A 14,084-nucleotide genomic window follows, 5' to 3' on the forward strand; every position below is an offset into this window, starting at 1 on the left:
CTATAGTGAACTGTTTGAACTAGCCTATCACTCTGGTCAGAATTGGCACGCAAGTTTGGCGGGCAAAAGGCGGGGTTTACATTCTTTGGCAGTTAGGGGTTCCATATTCCTATATGAGCCGGTTTCCAGTAAGGGTGTGCTCTGCGGCTTGACGAGGGTGGGGGAGTGTCTTAAGCAATAAGTAGGTCATGTGGGGGTTATACATGGGATGGTGGGTGTAGCATAAAATGGAGTTAGTCTTGCTCTGCTTGTCCAGGGATAGGGGAGTTTTGTTAAATTCCTTGGGTCCCACAGTTTCATTGATGTTTTCTATTTGATATTTTGTCTCATTTATTTCCACTCTGATCTTTGTTATGTTCTTCTTCTACTAACTTTGGGCTTAGTTCTTCTTTTTATTGTTCTTTGAGGTGTAAAGTTAGGGTTTTGTCATGTGGGGTTTTTTTTTTTTTTTTTTTTTGTTTTTGGTTGTTTTGGAGATCTTTCTCATTTCTCTCTATAGGAGTTTATTACTATGAACTTCCCCCTGTTAGAACTGCTTTTGCTGCATCCCATAATTTTTGGTTGTTTTATTTCCATTTTAATTCATCTTAAAAAAGATATTTTTTAATTTCTTTGTCCCATTGGTTGTTCAGTAGCATGTTGTTTAATCTCCACATATTTGTGCATTTTCTAGTTTTCTTCTAGTTTTATGCCATTGTGGTTGGAAAAGATGCTTGATGATTTCAGTCTTGTTAAATTTATTAAGGGCCTACCACACGATTTATTCTGGAAAATGTTCCATGTACACCACAGAAGAATGTGTATTCTTTTGCATTTGGATGGAATGTTCTGTATATGTCAGTTACGTCCATCTGGTCCAATGTTTCCTTATTGATTTTCTGTCTGACTAATCTATCTATTGATGAAAGTAGGGTATTAAAGTCCTGTGTACAATTATTGAATGCTGTCTATCCTTCCCTTTAGGTCTGTTGACATTTGGTTTATATATTTAGGTGCTACTGTGTTGGGTGCATGAAAAATTACAAATGTTATGTCATCTTGTTAGACTGACCCCTTTATCATTAGATAGATGGTTTTGAGGTTTTAAACCTGACTTAAAATAATAAGACCAGACATAATTATACTTTAATAAGTATATCAACATGTGAATGTAGAGGAGAGCCAAAATGATTAAGCGTTTTTATTTAGATTGAATATTTGAATCTTATGTATAATTAATAGAAGTGGATTTTAGTTTAATGACCTTCTTTGTCTCTTATTATAGCCTTTGTCTTAAAGTTTATTTTATCTAAGTATAGTGACCTCAGCTTTCTTTTAGTTTTCATTTGAATAAAATATCTTTTCCATCCCTTTACTTTTTAAAAAAATATTTATTTATTTTGAGAGAGAATGAGTGCGTGTGTTCAAACATACATATGTGAGTGGGGGAGAGGCTGAGAAAGAGGGAGAGAGAGACTCCTAAGCAGGCTTTGGGATGTCAGCATGGAGTCCAATGTGGGGCCCGATCTCAGGAACCATGAGATGGTGACCTGAGCCAAAATCAAATGTCAGATGCTTAAGTGACTGAGCCCACCCAGGTTCCTCATGTATATAATTTAAGAAGCAATTACCCTTGATAAAATATATATATATTAGAAATTGCCAGTGTCTGGATGGCTTGTGCTGTTAGCACAGAGCCTGCTTGGGATTCTCTCCTCTCCCTGCCTCTTTTAACCCCCTTCAAAATAAATAAACTTAAAAAAACAAAAACAAAAACTAGAGTCATTGCTTTATTATTATTTTTTTTTAGTTTTATTTAAGTAGTCTCTACACCCAACATCTAACTCATGACCTTGAGATCAAGAGTTGCATTCTCTGCCAACTGTACCAGCCAGGCACCCCTAAAACTAGAATCGTTGTTAGAAAATGAGTTGAAGATAACTTTTAGCCTATTCATCTAAGACTTATGAGGTCAATCTGATTCAGTTCTTTCTGTTCAAACATTAAAGGCCTCTACCTTAAATTAAGTTAAATATATGTGACAGTATCTGTTAGTAACCACAGGCATTGAAATCAACAAGAGCTATTTCCCATTTTCATTAGAGAACATTTTAAGAAAGTAGGAGATGTTAGGTTGGGTCTTAAAGACAATAAGAGATAATAATTATATGAAATTTTTATATAATAAATATGGATAATTATAATAATATAATAAAGATAATTAAAGATAGGGAAGCATGAGATCTTTCTGGGTATGGGAGAAAATATCATGAGCTAAGTCATGGATGGTGGAATAAACATAATATAATATGTTCAGAGGCACTTGGCTGGCTTAGTCGGTAGAGCATGTGACTCTACAAGCCCAACATTGGCATGGAGCCTACAAAAAAAAAGTAATTAATATAATATGTTTAGGGGACAGTTTGAAAAGCTGGATTGGAGGGTGGCAACTGGAGAAGAGTATGAAATAAGATTAGGTGATGCTTAATGAGAGTACCTGATATTTATGACACATGAAAAATTGACTTTTTTTCTTAAGTAGTGAATGATAAGTATCTTGGTAACTTGTATTTGAAAATTATTAAAAACCACATCTAGGTCTGGAGTTTTCTTTATGGGAAAGTTTTTAACCTTTTAAGTTTAGTAATTCAGTTTCTTTTTTTTTTTTTTTAATTTTGTTTTTACATTTATTTAATTTTGAGAAACAGTGTGAGACAAAGCGTAAGCGGGGGAGGGGCAGAGAAGGAGACACAAAATCCGCAGCAAGCTCCAGGCTGTGAGCAAGTGGTCAGCACAGAGCCTGATGCGGGGCTCAAACCCACGAACCGTGAGATCATGACCTGAGCTGAAGTTGGATGCTCAACCAACTGAGCCACCCAGGCACCCCAGTAATTCAGTTTCTTTAGTAAATATATTACTATTTATGTCATTGTTTTTTTTTTGAGTGAGCTTTGATAATGCCTTTTAAGGAATTTGTCCATTTCATCTACATTGTTGAATTTATTGACAAAAAGTTGATCATGTTATTCCCATAGTATCTCTTTAAAGTAAGATCTTTATTTATTTTTTTTAATGTTTATTTATTTATTTTATTTATTTATTTTTTAAATATGGAACGCTTCACGAATTTGCGTGTCATCCTTGCGCAGTGTTTATTTATTTTTGAGAGAGAGAGAGATTGAGAGAGCTGGGGAAGGGCAGAAAGAGAGGGAGACACAGAATCCAAAGCAAGCTCCAGGCTCTGAGTTGTCAGCATAGAGCCTGATGTGGGGCTCAAACCCATGAACCACAGATCATGACCTGAGCTGAAGCCATACGCTTAACCAACTGAGCCACCCAGGCATCTAAAATAGGATTTTTATTTATTTATTTATTTTTAAATGTTTACTTATTTTTTTTGAGCCAGAGAGAGGCAGAGCATGAATGGGGGAGGGTCACAGAGAGAGGGAGACACAGAATCCAAAGCAGGCTCCAGGCTCTGAACTGTCAACACAGAGCCCAACATGGGGCTTGAACTCATGGACCATGAGATCATGACCTGAGCTGAAGCTGGACGCTTAACCGGCTGAGCCACCCAGGTGCCCCTAAAATAGGATTTTTAGACGTGTCCTTGTTCTTCCTCTGATGTTGTTAATCTTTGTCTTCTCACTTTTTCCCATGACGAATAAAATAAAAGGTGTTTACCAATTTTATTGATCTTGTCAGAGTGCCAGCTTTTATTTTCATTGGTTTTTCTCTATTTTTTCTGTTTTCTGTTCCATTCTGTTAATTTCTTTAAAAAAAATTTTTTTTTCAACGTTTTATTTATTTTTGGGATAGAGAGAGACAGAGCATGAACGGGGGAGGGGCAGAGAGAGAGGGGGACACAGAATCGGAAACAGGCTCCAGGCTCTGAGCCATCAGCCCAGAGCCTGACGCGGGGCTTGAACTCACGGACCGCGAGATCGTGACCTGGCTGAAGTCGGACGCTTAACCAACTGCGCCACCCAGGCGCCCCCATTCTGTTAATTTCTATTTATTTCATTCTGCTCACTTTCTAGTTACATCTGCTATGATCCTTAATATTTCCTTTTTTTTTACATTGGGTTTAACTTGCTCTTTATTTTTATAGTCTATAAAGTTGGAGGCTTAGGTCATTGCTTTTAAATCTGGCCTTTTTTCAAATGTAGGTATTTGATACTATACATTCTTTTAAAACACTGCTTAAGCAGCATACCGTAAATTAAAAAAACATTTTTTAATGTTTATTTTTGAGAGAGAGAGAGAGAGTGGGCAAAAGGTAGAGAGAGAGGGAGACACAGAATCCGAAGCAGGCTCCAGGCTGCAAGCTGTCAGCACAGAGCCCAATGTGGGACTTGAACTCATGAACCACAAGATCATCACTTGAGCTAAAGTCGGATGCTTAACCGACTGAGCCACCCAGGGGCCCCCATACCATAAGTTTTTTTATGTCATGCTTTTATTTTCATTTATTTAAAATTATTTTTAAATTTCAAAAAAAAAAAAAAAAAAGGGAGGGGGGGGTAAACCAGGAAACACTCTTAACTGTAGAGAACATACTGATGGTTACCAGAGGGGAGGCGGGTGGGGAGGGGGGATGTTATGATGAGCATAACAAATGTTGTATGTAAGTGATGAATCACTAAATTCTGCAGCTGTAACTAATATTACACTGTATGTTAACTAACTGGAATCTAAATAAAAACTTGAAAAAAAATTTTCCATTGTGATTTCTTCTCTCACCCATGTGTTAGAAGCATGTTGTTTAATTTTTAAATATTTAGGCATTTTTCAGATATCTTTCTGTTCTCTGTTTCTATTAAAAATTTTTTTTGGGGGCGCCTGGGTGGCTCAGTGGGTTGGGCGGCCGACTTCGGCTCAGGTCACGATCTCGCGGTCCGCGAGTTCGAGCCCCGCGTCGGGCTCTGGGCTGATGGCTCAGAGCCTGGAGCCTGCTTCCGATTCTGTGTCTCCCTCTCTCTCTGCCCCTCCCCCGTTCATGCTCTGTCTCTCTCTGTCTCAAAAATAAATAAAAAAACGTTAAAAAAAATTAAAAAAAATTTTTTTAATGTTTATTAACTTTTGAAGTAGGGTGAGAGCACAAGCAGGGGAGGGGAAGAGAGAGATGGAGACTGAGGATCAGAAGCAGGTTTTACGCTGACAGCAGGAGCCTGATGCGGGGCTGGAACCATGACCCAACCGTGAGATCATGACCTGAGTCAAAATTTGATGCTTAACCATCCAGCCACCCAGGCACCAGACCACCCACACACCCCTATTTGTTTCTATTTTAAATCTCTGTGGTCATGGGGCGCCTGGGTGGCGCAGTCGGTTAAGTGTCCGACTTCAGCCAGGTCACGATCTCGCGTCCGGGAGTTCGAGCCCCGCGTCAGGCTCTGGGCTGATGGCTCAGAGCCTGGAGCCTGTTTCCGATTCTGTGTCTCCCTCTCTCTCTGCCCCTCCCCCGTTCATGCTCTGTCTCTCTCTGTCCCCAAAATAAATAAACGTTGAAAAAAAAATTTTTTTTTAATCTCTGTGGTCAGAGAATATACTTTGTATGATATGAATACTTTTTAATTACTGCGACTTACTTTTTGGCTCGGGATATGGTCTATTTTGATAAATAGTCTGTGCACTTTCATATGTATTCTGATGTTATTGGGTGGAGTGTTCTGTAAATGCTAAGTCATATTGGTTGTTAATATTGATCAAACTTCATATCCTTACTGATTTTCCTGTCTACTTGTTCTATCAGTTTTTCAGAGGGGAAGTATTGAGATCTTCTGCTAAATCTGGATTTGTCTATTCCTTTCAGTTCTATCAGTTTTTGTTTCATGTATTCAAGCTCTGATATTAGGTATACTAACATTTAGGATTGTTAGGTACTTGATAATTGACCCCTTCATCATTGTGAGATAATCCTCTTTATTGTAGTGTTCCTTGATCTTAGATCTATTTTGTCTGATATAAACATAGGCATTTCAGCTTTCTGTTGATTAGAATTAGAATAGTATATCTTTTCCCATCCTTTTTCCTATTTCTGTCTTTGTTTGAATTAGGCTTTTTAAAATTGAGGTGTAATTGAGATGCACAATTATATTGCTTTCAGGTGTACAACATAATGGTCCGATATTTGCATATATTGTGAAATGATCACCACAATAAGTCTGGTTAGCGTTTGTCACCAAACTTAGTTACAAGACTTTTTTCTTATGATGAGAACTTTTAAGGACTTTTAAGATTTACAGTCTTAGCAACTTTTGAATATGCAGTAAAGTCTTATTGACTATAGTCATCATGTTGTACATTATTTCTCCATGACTTTTTAATAGATTTTATTTTTAAGTAATCCCTACACCCAGCATGGGGTCTGAACTGACAACCCTGAGATCAAGAGTTGTATGCTCTACTGACTGAGCCAGCCAGGTTCCCCGCCACTGCCTCGGCTATGACTTTTTAATTTTATAACTGGAAGCTTGTACCTTTTGCCTACCCTCTGACAACTACCAGTCTGTTCTCTGTATCTGTGAGCCAGTTGTTGTTGTTTTTTGAGAATCCACATGTAAGTGAGATCATATGGTATTTGTCATTCTCTGACTTATTGCACTTAGTTTTTCATAATGCATCAAGGTCCATCCATGTTGTCATAGATGGCAAGATTTCATTCTTCCTCTTCTTCCTCCTCCTCCTCCTCTTCCTCTTTCTCCTCCTCTTTCTCCTTCTCCTTCAAGTAATCTCTATACCCAACTTGGGGCTCAAACTCACAAGCCTGAGATCAAGAGTTTTATGCTCCACCAACTGAGCTAGCCAGGTACCCCATGATTTCATTCTTTTTTATGGATGAATAATATTCTATTATATGTATGTGCATGTATGTATATGTGTGTGTATATATGTATATGTGTGTGTGTGTGTGTGTGTATATGTATGTACATATGTGTGTGTGTATCTATATGTCTATATAGCCCGCATTGTCTTTATGCATTCATCTGTTGATGGGCACTTAGCACTTAGGTTGTTTCCATATCTTGGCTGTTGTAAATAATGCTGCAGTAAGCATGGGGGTGCATATATTTTTTGGAGTTAGTGTTTTTGTTTTCTTTTGATAAATACCCAGAAGTGGAACTGCGGAATCATATGGTATTTCTCTTTTTAATTTTTTGAGGAGCTGCTATACTATTTTTCATAGTGGCTGAAATTTACATTTGCACCTGTAGTGCACAAAGGTTCCCTTTTTCCAATACTTATTATTTCTTGTCTTTTTGATAATTGCCATTTTAACAGGTATGAGGTGATATATCAGTGTGGTTTTTGAATTAGATTTTTGTAGGCAACATATAGTTGGGTCTTGCTTTTTAACAATTTATCAGTCTCCTCTTTTTAACTGGGCTTTTTGTATCCTTTTTATTTAATGTGGCTATTGATATATAGGGTTTAAAAAATAATAGCTGAAACTAATACCTACTGGCTTCTACCAGCTTGCAAGACTCTTGCGTGATTGTGCACAACTCTTCTCATCTTTGCTTTCAGTGATTTAAATTGGCTGTAGTGGAAGTATTTACATCACAAGAATTGGCAAATACATCAGTTATGCCTCCCTGACCCTCATGAGCCTGTTAGTAAATGTTTACTTGGACAACATTAGTTTAAAATTTTTTTAATGTTTATTTATTTTTGAGAGAGAGTACAAGCAGAGGAGGTGCAGAAACAGAGAGGCACAGACAGAATCCGAAGCAGGCTCCAGGTTCTGAGCTGTCAGCACAGGGCCCAACGTGGGGCTCAAACTCATGAACTGTGAGATCACGACCTGAGCCTAGTCGGGCGCTTACCTGACTAAGCCACCCAGAAGCCCCAAGGACAGCACTAGTTTAAATCTACTATCTTACTATCTTGCTATTTGTTTTTTTGTTTTTGTTCAATGTCTTCTTTTTCCTGTTTTCTTTGTTTTCTGCTAATTGAGTTTTTTTGTGTGTGTAATTTCACTTTAGTTTTTTTTAGTTGGATTTTTTTTATTCCATAAAACTCTTGGAATACACTTTTTTAATTTATTTTTTAAATTTACATACAAGTTAGTTAGCTATAGTGCAACAATGATTTCAGGAGTAGATTCCTTAATGCCCCTTACCCATTTAGCCCATCCCCCACTCCCACAACCCCTCCAGCAACCCTCTGTTTGTTCTCTATATTTAAGAGTCTCATGTTTTTGTCCCCCTCCTTGTTTTTATATTGTTTTTGTGTCCCTTCCCGCATGTTCATATGTTGTGTCTAAAAGTCCTCATATGAGTGAAGTCATATGATATTAGTCTGTCTCTGACTGACTCATTTCACTTAGCATAATACCCTCTAGTTCCATCTACGTGGTTGCAAATGGCAAGATTTCTTTCTTTTTGATTGCTGAGTAATACTCCATTGTGTGTGTGTGTGTGTGTGTGTGTGTGTGTGTGTGTGTGTGTGTATACCACATCTTCTGTATCCATTCATCCATCGATGGACATTTGGGCTCTTTCCATACTTTGGCTGTTGTTGATAGTGCTGCTATAAACATCGGGGTGCATGTGCCCCTTTGAAACAGCATACCTGTATCTCTTGGATAAATACCTAGTAGTGCAATTTCTGGGTCATAGGGTAGTTCTATTTTTAATTTTTTGAGGAACCTTCATACTGTGTTCCAGAGTGGCCGTACCAGTTTGCTTTCCCACCAGTAGTGCAAAAGAGATCCTCTTTCTCTGCATTCTCATCAACATCTGTTGTTGCCTGAGTTGTTAATTTTTGTCATTCTGACAGGCGTGGGGTGGTATCTCATTGTGGTTTTGATTTGTATTTCCCTGATGATGAGTGAAGTTGAGCATTTTTTAATGTGTCAGTTGGCCATCCGGATGTCTTCTTTGGAAAAGTGTCTATTCATGTCTTTTGCCCATTTCTTCACTGGATTATTTTTTGGGTTTTTTGGGTGTGGAGTTTGATAAGTTCTTTATAGATTTTGGATACTAACCCTTTATCTGATATGTCATTTGCAAATATCTTTTCCCATTCTGTTGGTTGCCTTTGAGTTTTGTTGATTGTTTCCTTCGCTGTGCAGAAGCTTTTTATCCTGATGAGGCCCCAATAGTTCATTTTTGCTTTTGTTTCCCTTGCCTCCGGAGATGTGTTGAGTAAGAAGTTGTTGCAGCCAAGATCATAGAGGTTTTTGCCTGCTTTCTCCTCGAGGATTTTGGTGGCTTCCTGTCTTACGTTTAGGTCTTTCATCCATTTTGAGTTTATTTTTGTGTATGGTGTAAGAAAGTGGTCCAGGTTCATTTTTCTGCACGTTGCTATCCATTTCAGAGCATGTGCACATATGTGTTCTCTGTCTGTCTCTTTTTGTCTCCAGTTCCCTTCTCTGTGAATTCTAGATGGCTTGGTCTCTTTGAATTCTGAACTCTGTTTCTTCAACTTAGGAAGATTGCTGGACTCCATGTTACTCCTCCCTGTTCTTTCCAAGTAGCAATCTGGGGAAAATCATAATGCTCATCTTATTTGTTTTCCTCCTCTTAGAGATCTCTATGCTGTGCTTTATACTTGTACATTGAAAATTGTTGCTTTATATATTTTGTCCAAACTTTTAGATGGTTAAGCTAGAAGGATAAATATGTTTTCTGTAATCCATCTTGTCTAGAAGCAGAAGTTATATATCATTGTTTTAATAAGCACCCCTTTTTTACTTAGCAGTGAACATTTTCTCTTTAAAAAAACTTTTTTTAATTTTATTTTTTATTTTTATTTTTTTTTTAATTTTTTTTTTTTTTCTTTTCAACGTTTTTTTTTTTTTATTTATTTTTGGGACAGAGAGAGACAGAGCATGAACGGGGGAGGGGCAGAGAGAGAGGGAGACACAGAATCGGAAACAGGCTCCAGGCTCCGAGCCATCCGCCCAGAGCCTGACGCGGGGCTCGAACTCACAGACCGCGAGATCGTGACCTGGCTGAAGCCGGACGCTTAACCGACTGCGCCACCCAGGCGCCCCTATTTTTTATTTTTAAAAATTTACATCCAAATTATTTAGCACCTAGTACAACAATAATTTCAGGAGTAGATTCCTTAGTGCCCCTTACCCATTTAGCCCATCCCCCCTCCCACAACCCCTCCAGTAACCCTCTTTTGTTCTCCATATTTAAGAGTCTCTTATTTTTTTTTTTTAATTTTTTTTAATGTTTATTTATTTTTGAGACAGAGAGAGACAGAGCATGAATGGGGGAGGGGCAGAGAGAGAGGGAGACACAGAATCGGATGCAGGCTCCAGGCTCTGAGCCATCAGCCCAGAGCATGATGTGGGGCTCGAACTCACGAACCGTGAGATCGTGACCTGAGCTGAAGTCGGACGCTCAACCGACTGAGCCACCCAGGCGCCCCAAGAGTCTCTTATGTTTTATCTCCCTCCCTGTTTTTATATTATTTTGCTTCCCTTCCCTTATATTCATCTGTTCTGTGTCTTAAAGTCCTCATATGAGTGAAGTCATATGATACTTGTCTTTCTCTGACTAATTTCACTTAGCATAATACCTTCTAGTTCCATCCATGTAGTTGTAAATGGCAAGATTTCATTCTTTTTGATGCCGAGTAATACTCTGTTGTATATATATACCACATTTTCTTTATCCATTCATCCATCGATGGACATTTGGGCTCTTTCCATACTCTGGCTGTTGTTGATAGTGCTGCTATAAACATTGGGGTGCATGTGCCCCTTTGAAACAGCACACCTGTATTCCTTGCATAAATGCCTAGTAGTGCAATTGCTGAGTCATAGGGTAGTTCTATTTTTAATTTTTTGAGGAATCTTCATACTGTGTTCCAGAGAGGCTGCACCAGCTTGCATTCCCAAAAAACTTTTTTTTCTTAATGTTTATTTTTGAGAGAGAGAGAGGGTGCAGGGGAGGAGCAGAGAGGGAGAAAGAGAATCCAAAGTGGACTCTGTGCTGACAGCAGAGAACCTGATTTGGGGCTTGAACTCATGAACCATGAGATCATGACCTGAGCTGAAGTCAGATGCTTAACTGACTGAGCCATCCAGGGGCCCCTTCTCTTTGTTTTTAAAAATTTCTTTAGAACTCTTATTTTTAAGATTTCTGTGTTCAGAGATTCACAAAACCCATTTCTATCAAAACATCATTTGGATTGTCAAGTGTTTATCATGTCTAACTAAATAATTTTCTTTCTTTAGGCCTATATTTTTTCTTTTTTTTCTCAATGTTTATTTTTGAAAGAGAGAGAGAGACAGAGCATGAGCAGGGGAGGGGCAGAGAGAGAGGGAGACACAGACTCCGAAGCAGGCTTCAGGCTCTGAGATGTCAGTATGGAGCCCGATGTGGGGCTCAAACTTACAGACCGCGAGATCATGACCTGAGCCGAAGTCAGATGCTTAACCCACTGAGCCACCCAGGCACCCCTATATTTTCTTAATCAAAGAGAAGGGCTTAGCAGTATTCCCTTTGGAACTCCTTGTGGACCAAAAAATAATCCTCATTTATTCATTCAACAAGTATAGAATGTTTGCTGTGTGGCAGGCCATATGCTAGTCATTGGGTGTATGTGCAAAGGTGTATGAAAAAAGATTCCTGCCTTCAGGGAGTTCATGGTCTAGCAGGGAAACTGAGAAGAAACTGTTAGCTTTCCCTTTGTGAAATATTTGTGGTAGTAACTATGTTCTTATATTGTAGAACTAGGAAACAAAGGTGATTACACTCTCTGAGGTGATTACACTCTTTATCTTAGCCCTAATTCACTTCTTTTCTCAAAAACCCAAGCATGCTTCTGCCTTAAGATCTTTTTGGTTGCTGTTCTCTCTGCCTAGAATGCTCCTTTCCCAAGGTTACCCAAATAACTTACTCCTTACTGCTTCACATTCTTGCTCAAATATCGTTTTGTCAATGAGACCTTCCTTGTCTATTGTGTATAAAATAGCACTTCCTAGGGGTGCCTTGTGGCTCAGATGGTTGAGTGTCTGGCTTCGGCTCAGGTGACGATCTCACTGTTTGTGAGTTTGAGCCCCACATTGGGGTCTATGCTGACAGCTCAGAGCCTGGAGCCTGCTTCGGATTCTGTGTCTCCCTCTCTCTCTGCTCCTCCCCTGCTCATCCCGCTCACACTCTGTCTCTCTCAAAAATAAATAAAACACACAAAAAAAATTAAAGTAGCACTTCCTACATTCAGTTTTGTCCCCTTACTTGAATTTGTTCTTCTTTATAGCATTATTATTTATGTTTTAATTAAGTTTTATCTTCATCACCTTTTGTCCCCTCCCTGCCTCAGTTGTAAATGCCAGATGAGCAGAGCATACTACCTTGAGTAGTATGAGTACATATTGGATTCTTTATAAATACTTCATGAAAAAATTAACACCTCACTTGATTATTTTTCCTTTCCATGTTTCCCTGCAAAGTATTTCCTGACTGACTTTATTCACATTGCTTATTTTTGGTTTACTATGGCTTAAAATAAGCAGATGTCTTAAGTAACACTGTAATAGTTGAAAGAGACACTTAGCATGTCAAGTACTTATTTCTTTCTCCCCTCTCTTAGACTTCACAAAGGACCAATCCAGTTGATAAGCATCTTGAGGTCCTGATAAAAAAATACGGATTGTGTGCCAAACCAATTGCTCCTCAGATGTTTGGGTTTGCTGGAAAAGAACACATGGAAAAATATGGTATGTTAAAAACATTTTAAGGCCTATTGATAGTTATATGCATGTGAAGAGAAACAATAGGAATTTATTTAGGAACTGTGGAAAATATCAGGATCTATAAAATATAAAGTGGTTTTTGAATTAAATTGAAGAAATAGTTCATGTAGGATTTAATTGTAGAGAAGGTATTTATGTATAGGATATCATATGGGAGGTACCTAGAATGTTCCATACCAAGAAATTGAAATAGGAAAAGTAACATAAGTCTTGTCCCCTATAATCATGAATTATAAATTGAGGTATATCCATTCTGAATATGACGAGACTTAAAGCTTGCTCTTGGTAATAGGTTTATATAGCCAAATTTTATTCTTACTGCTTGAATTCATCAAGAGTCCATCATTGGTCATTTGTAATGTTTTATGAGGTTTAAATTTCATAGTTGATTTGCATTTTGTAGGTAAACATCCTAATTTTTTGACTGATAATCAATGATTGGCTTGCCTTAGCCAGTTAGTTAAAGCATGGGATAGTATAGATAGGATTTTTAAAAAAAAATTTTTAACGTTTTATTTTTTATTTTTGAGACAGAGAGAGACAGAACATGAACGGGGGAGGGGCAGAGAGAGAGGGAGACACAGAATCTGAAGCAGGCTCCAGGCTCTGAGCCATCAGCCCAGAGCCCTACACGGGGCTCGAACTCACAGACTGCGAGATCGTGACCTGAGCTGAAGTCGGACACTTAACTGACTGAGCCACCCAGGCGCCCCTAGGATTTTTTTTTTTTTTAATGGTATGACCCTGAACCAGTGCCTTGCTATGTACTATGAGATAAGAAAGTAAGTAATCCTACATGAAGTTCAGCTTTCTTATTCTTTGCAGGAAAAATATCCCAGGTTATTTGATAGCCAAAATCAAATAATTAGAAAGGAAAAAAATTTTCAAGGAAGAATGGTGGGAAGAACATTGCCAGTTTTGGGCCATGAGAATTTTGTTTGTTTGTTTGTTTATTTATTTATTTATTTTTATTAAAAAAATTTTTTTTAATGTTGACTCATTTCTGACACACAGACAGAGACCATGAGCAGGGGAGGGGTAGAGAGAAAGAGAGACACAGAATCCAAAGCAGGCTCCAGGCTCTGAGCTGTCAGCACAGAGCCCAACATGGGGCTCGAACTCAGAAACTCCAAGATCATGACCTGAGCCGAAGGCAGACGCTCAACCTAGTGAGCCACCCAAGCACCCTGAGAATTTTCTTTCTTAATGCTATTTCCTGCATTTTAAAACTCAGTCTGTTCCATTCTGGCTTCCCTCCTTTCGCAAGGCTACTATTGAGCACCATGTTGCTGTATCTAGTAAATATTTTTTAATCCTAATTTAATAGACCTTAACACCATTAATCCCTTTTGACTATTTCCTTCTTTTTTTTTTTTTTTTTAAA

The 14,084-nt window shown here is 38.3% G+C and overlaps 1 protein-coding gene across 1 annotated transcript in view; it reads left to right on the forward strand.

Annotated features, from left to right (window-relative positions):
* Positions 1 to 14,084, forward strand: part of SCP2 (sterol carrier protein 2) — a 127,389-nt gene that overhangs the window by 14,888 nt on the left and 98,417 nt on the right. The window contains exon 6 of the mRNA XM_040470272.1: positions 12,538 to 12,664. Within this exon, the coding sequence (XP_040326206.1) occupies positions 12,538 to 12,664 (127 nt within the window). The remainder of the gene's footprint in view (positions 1 to 12,537; positions 12,665 to 14,084) is intronic.

The sequence above is a fragment of the Herpailurus yagouaroundi genome, unplaced genomic scaffold (assembly GCF_014898765.1).
Source record: "Herpailurus yagouaroundi ecotype Mexico unplaced genomic scaffold, PumYag 77, whole genome shotgun sequence".
Taxonomy (NCBI): Eukaryota; Metazoa; Chordata; class Mammalia; order Carnivora; family Felidae; genus Herpailurus; species Herpailurus yagouaroundi.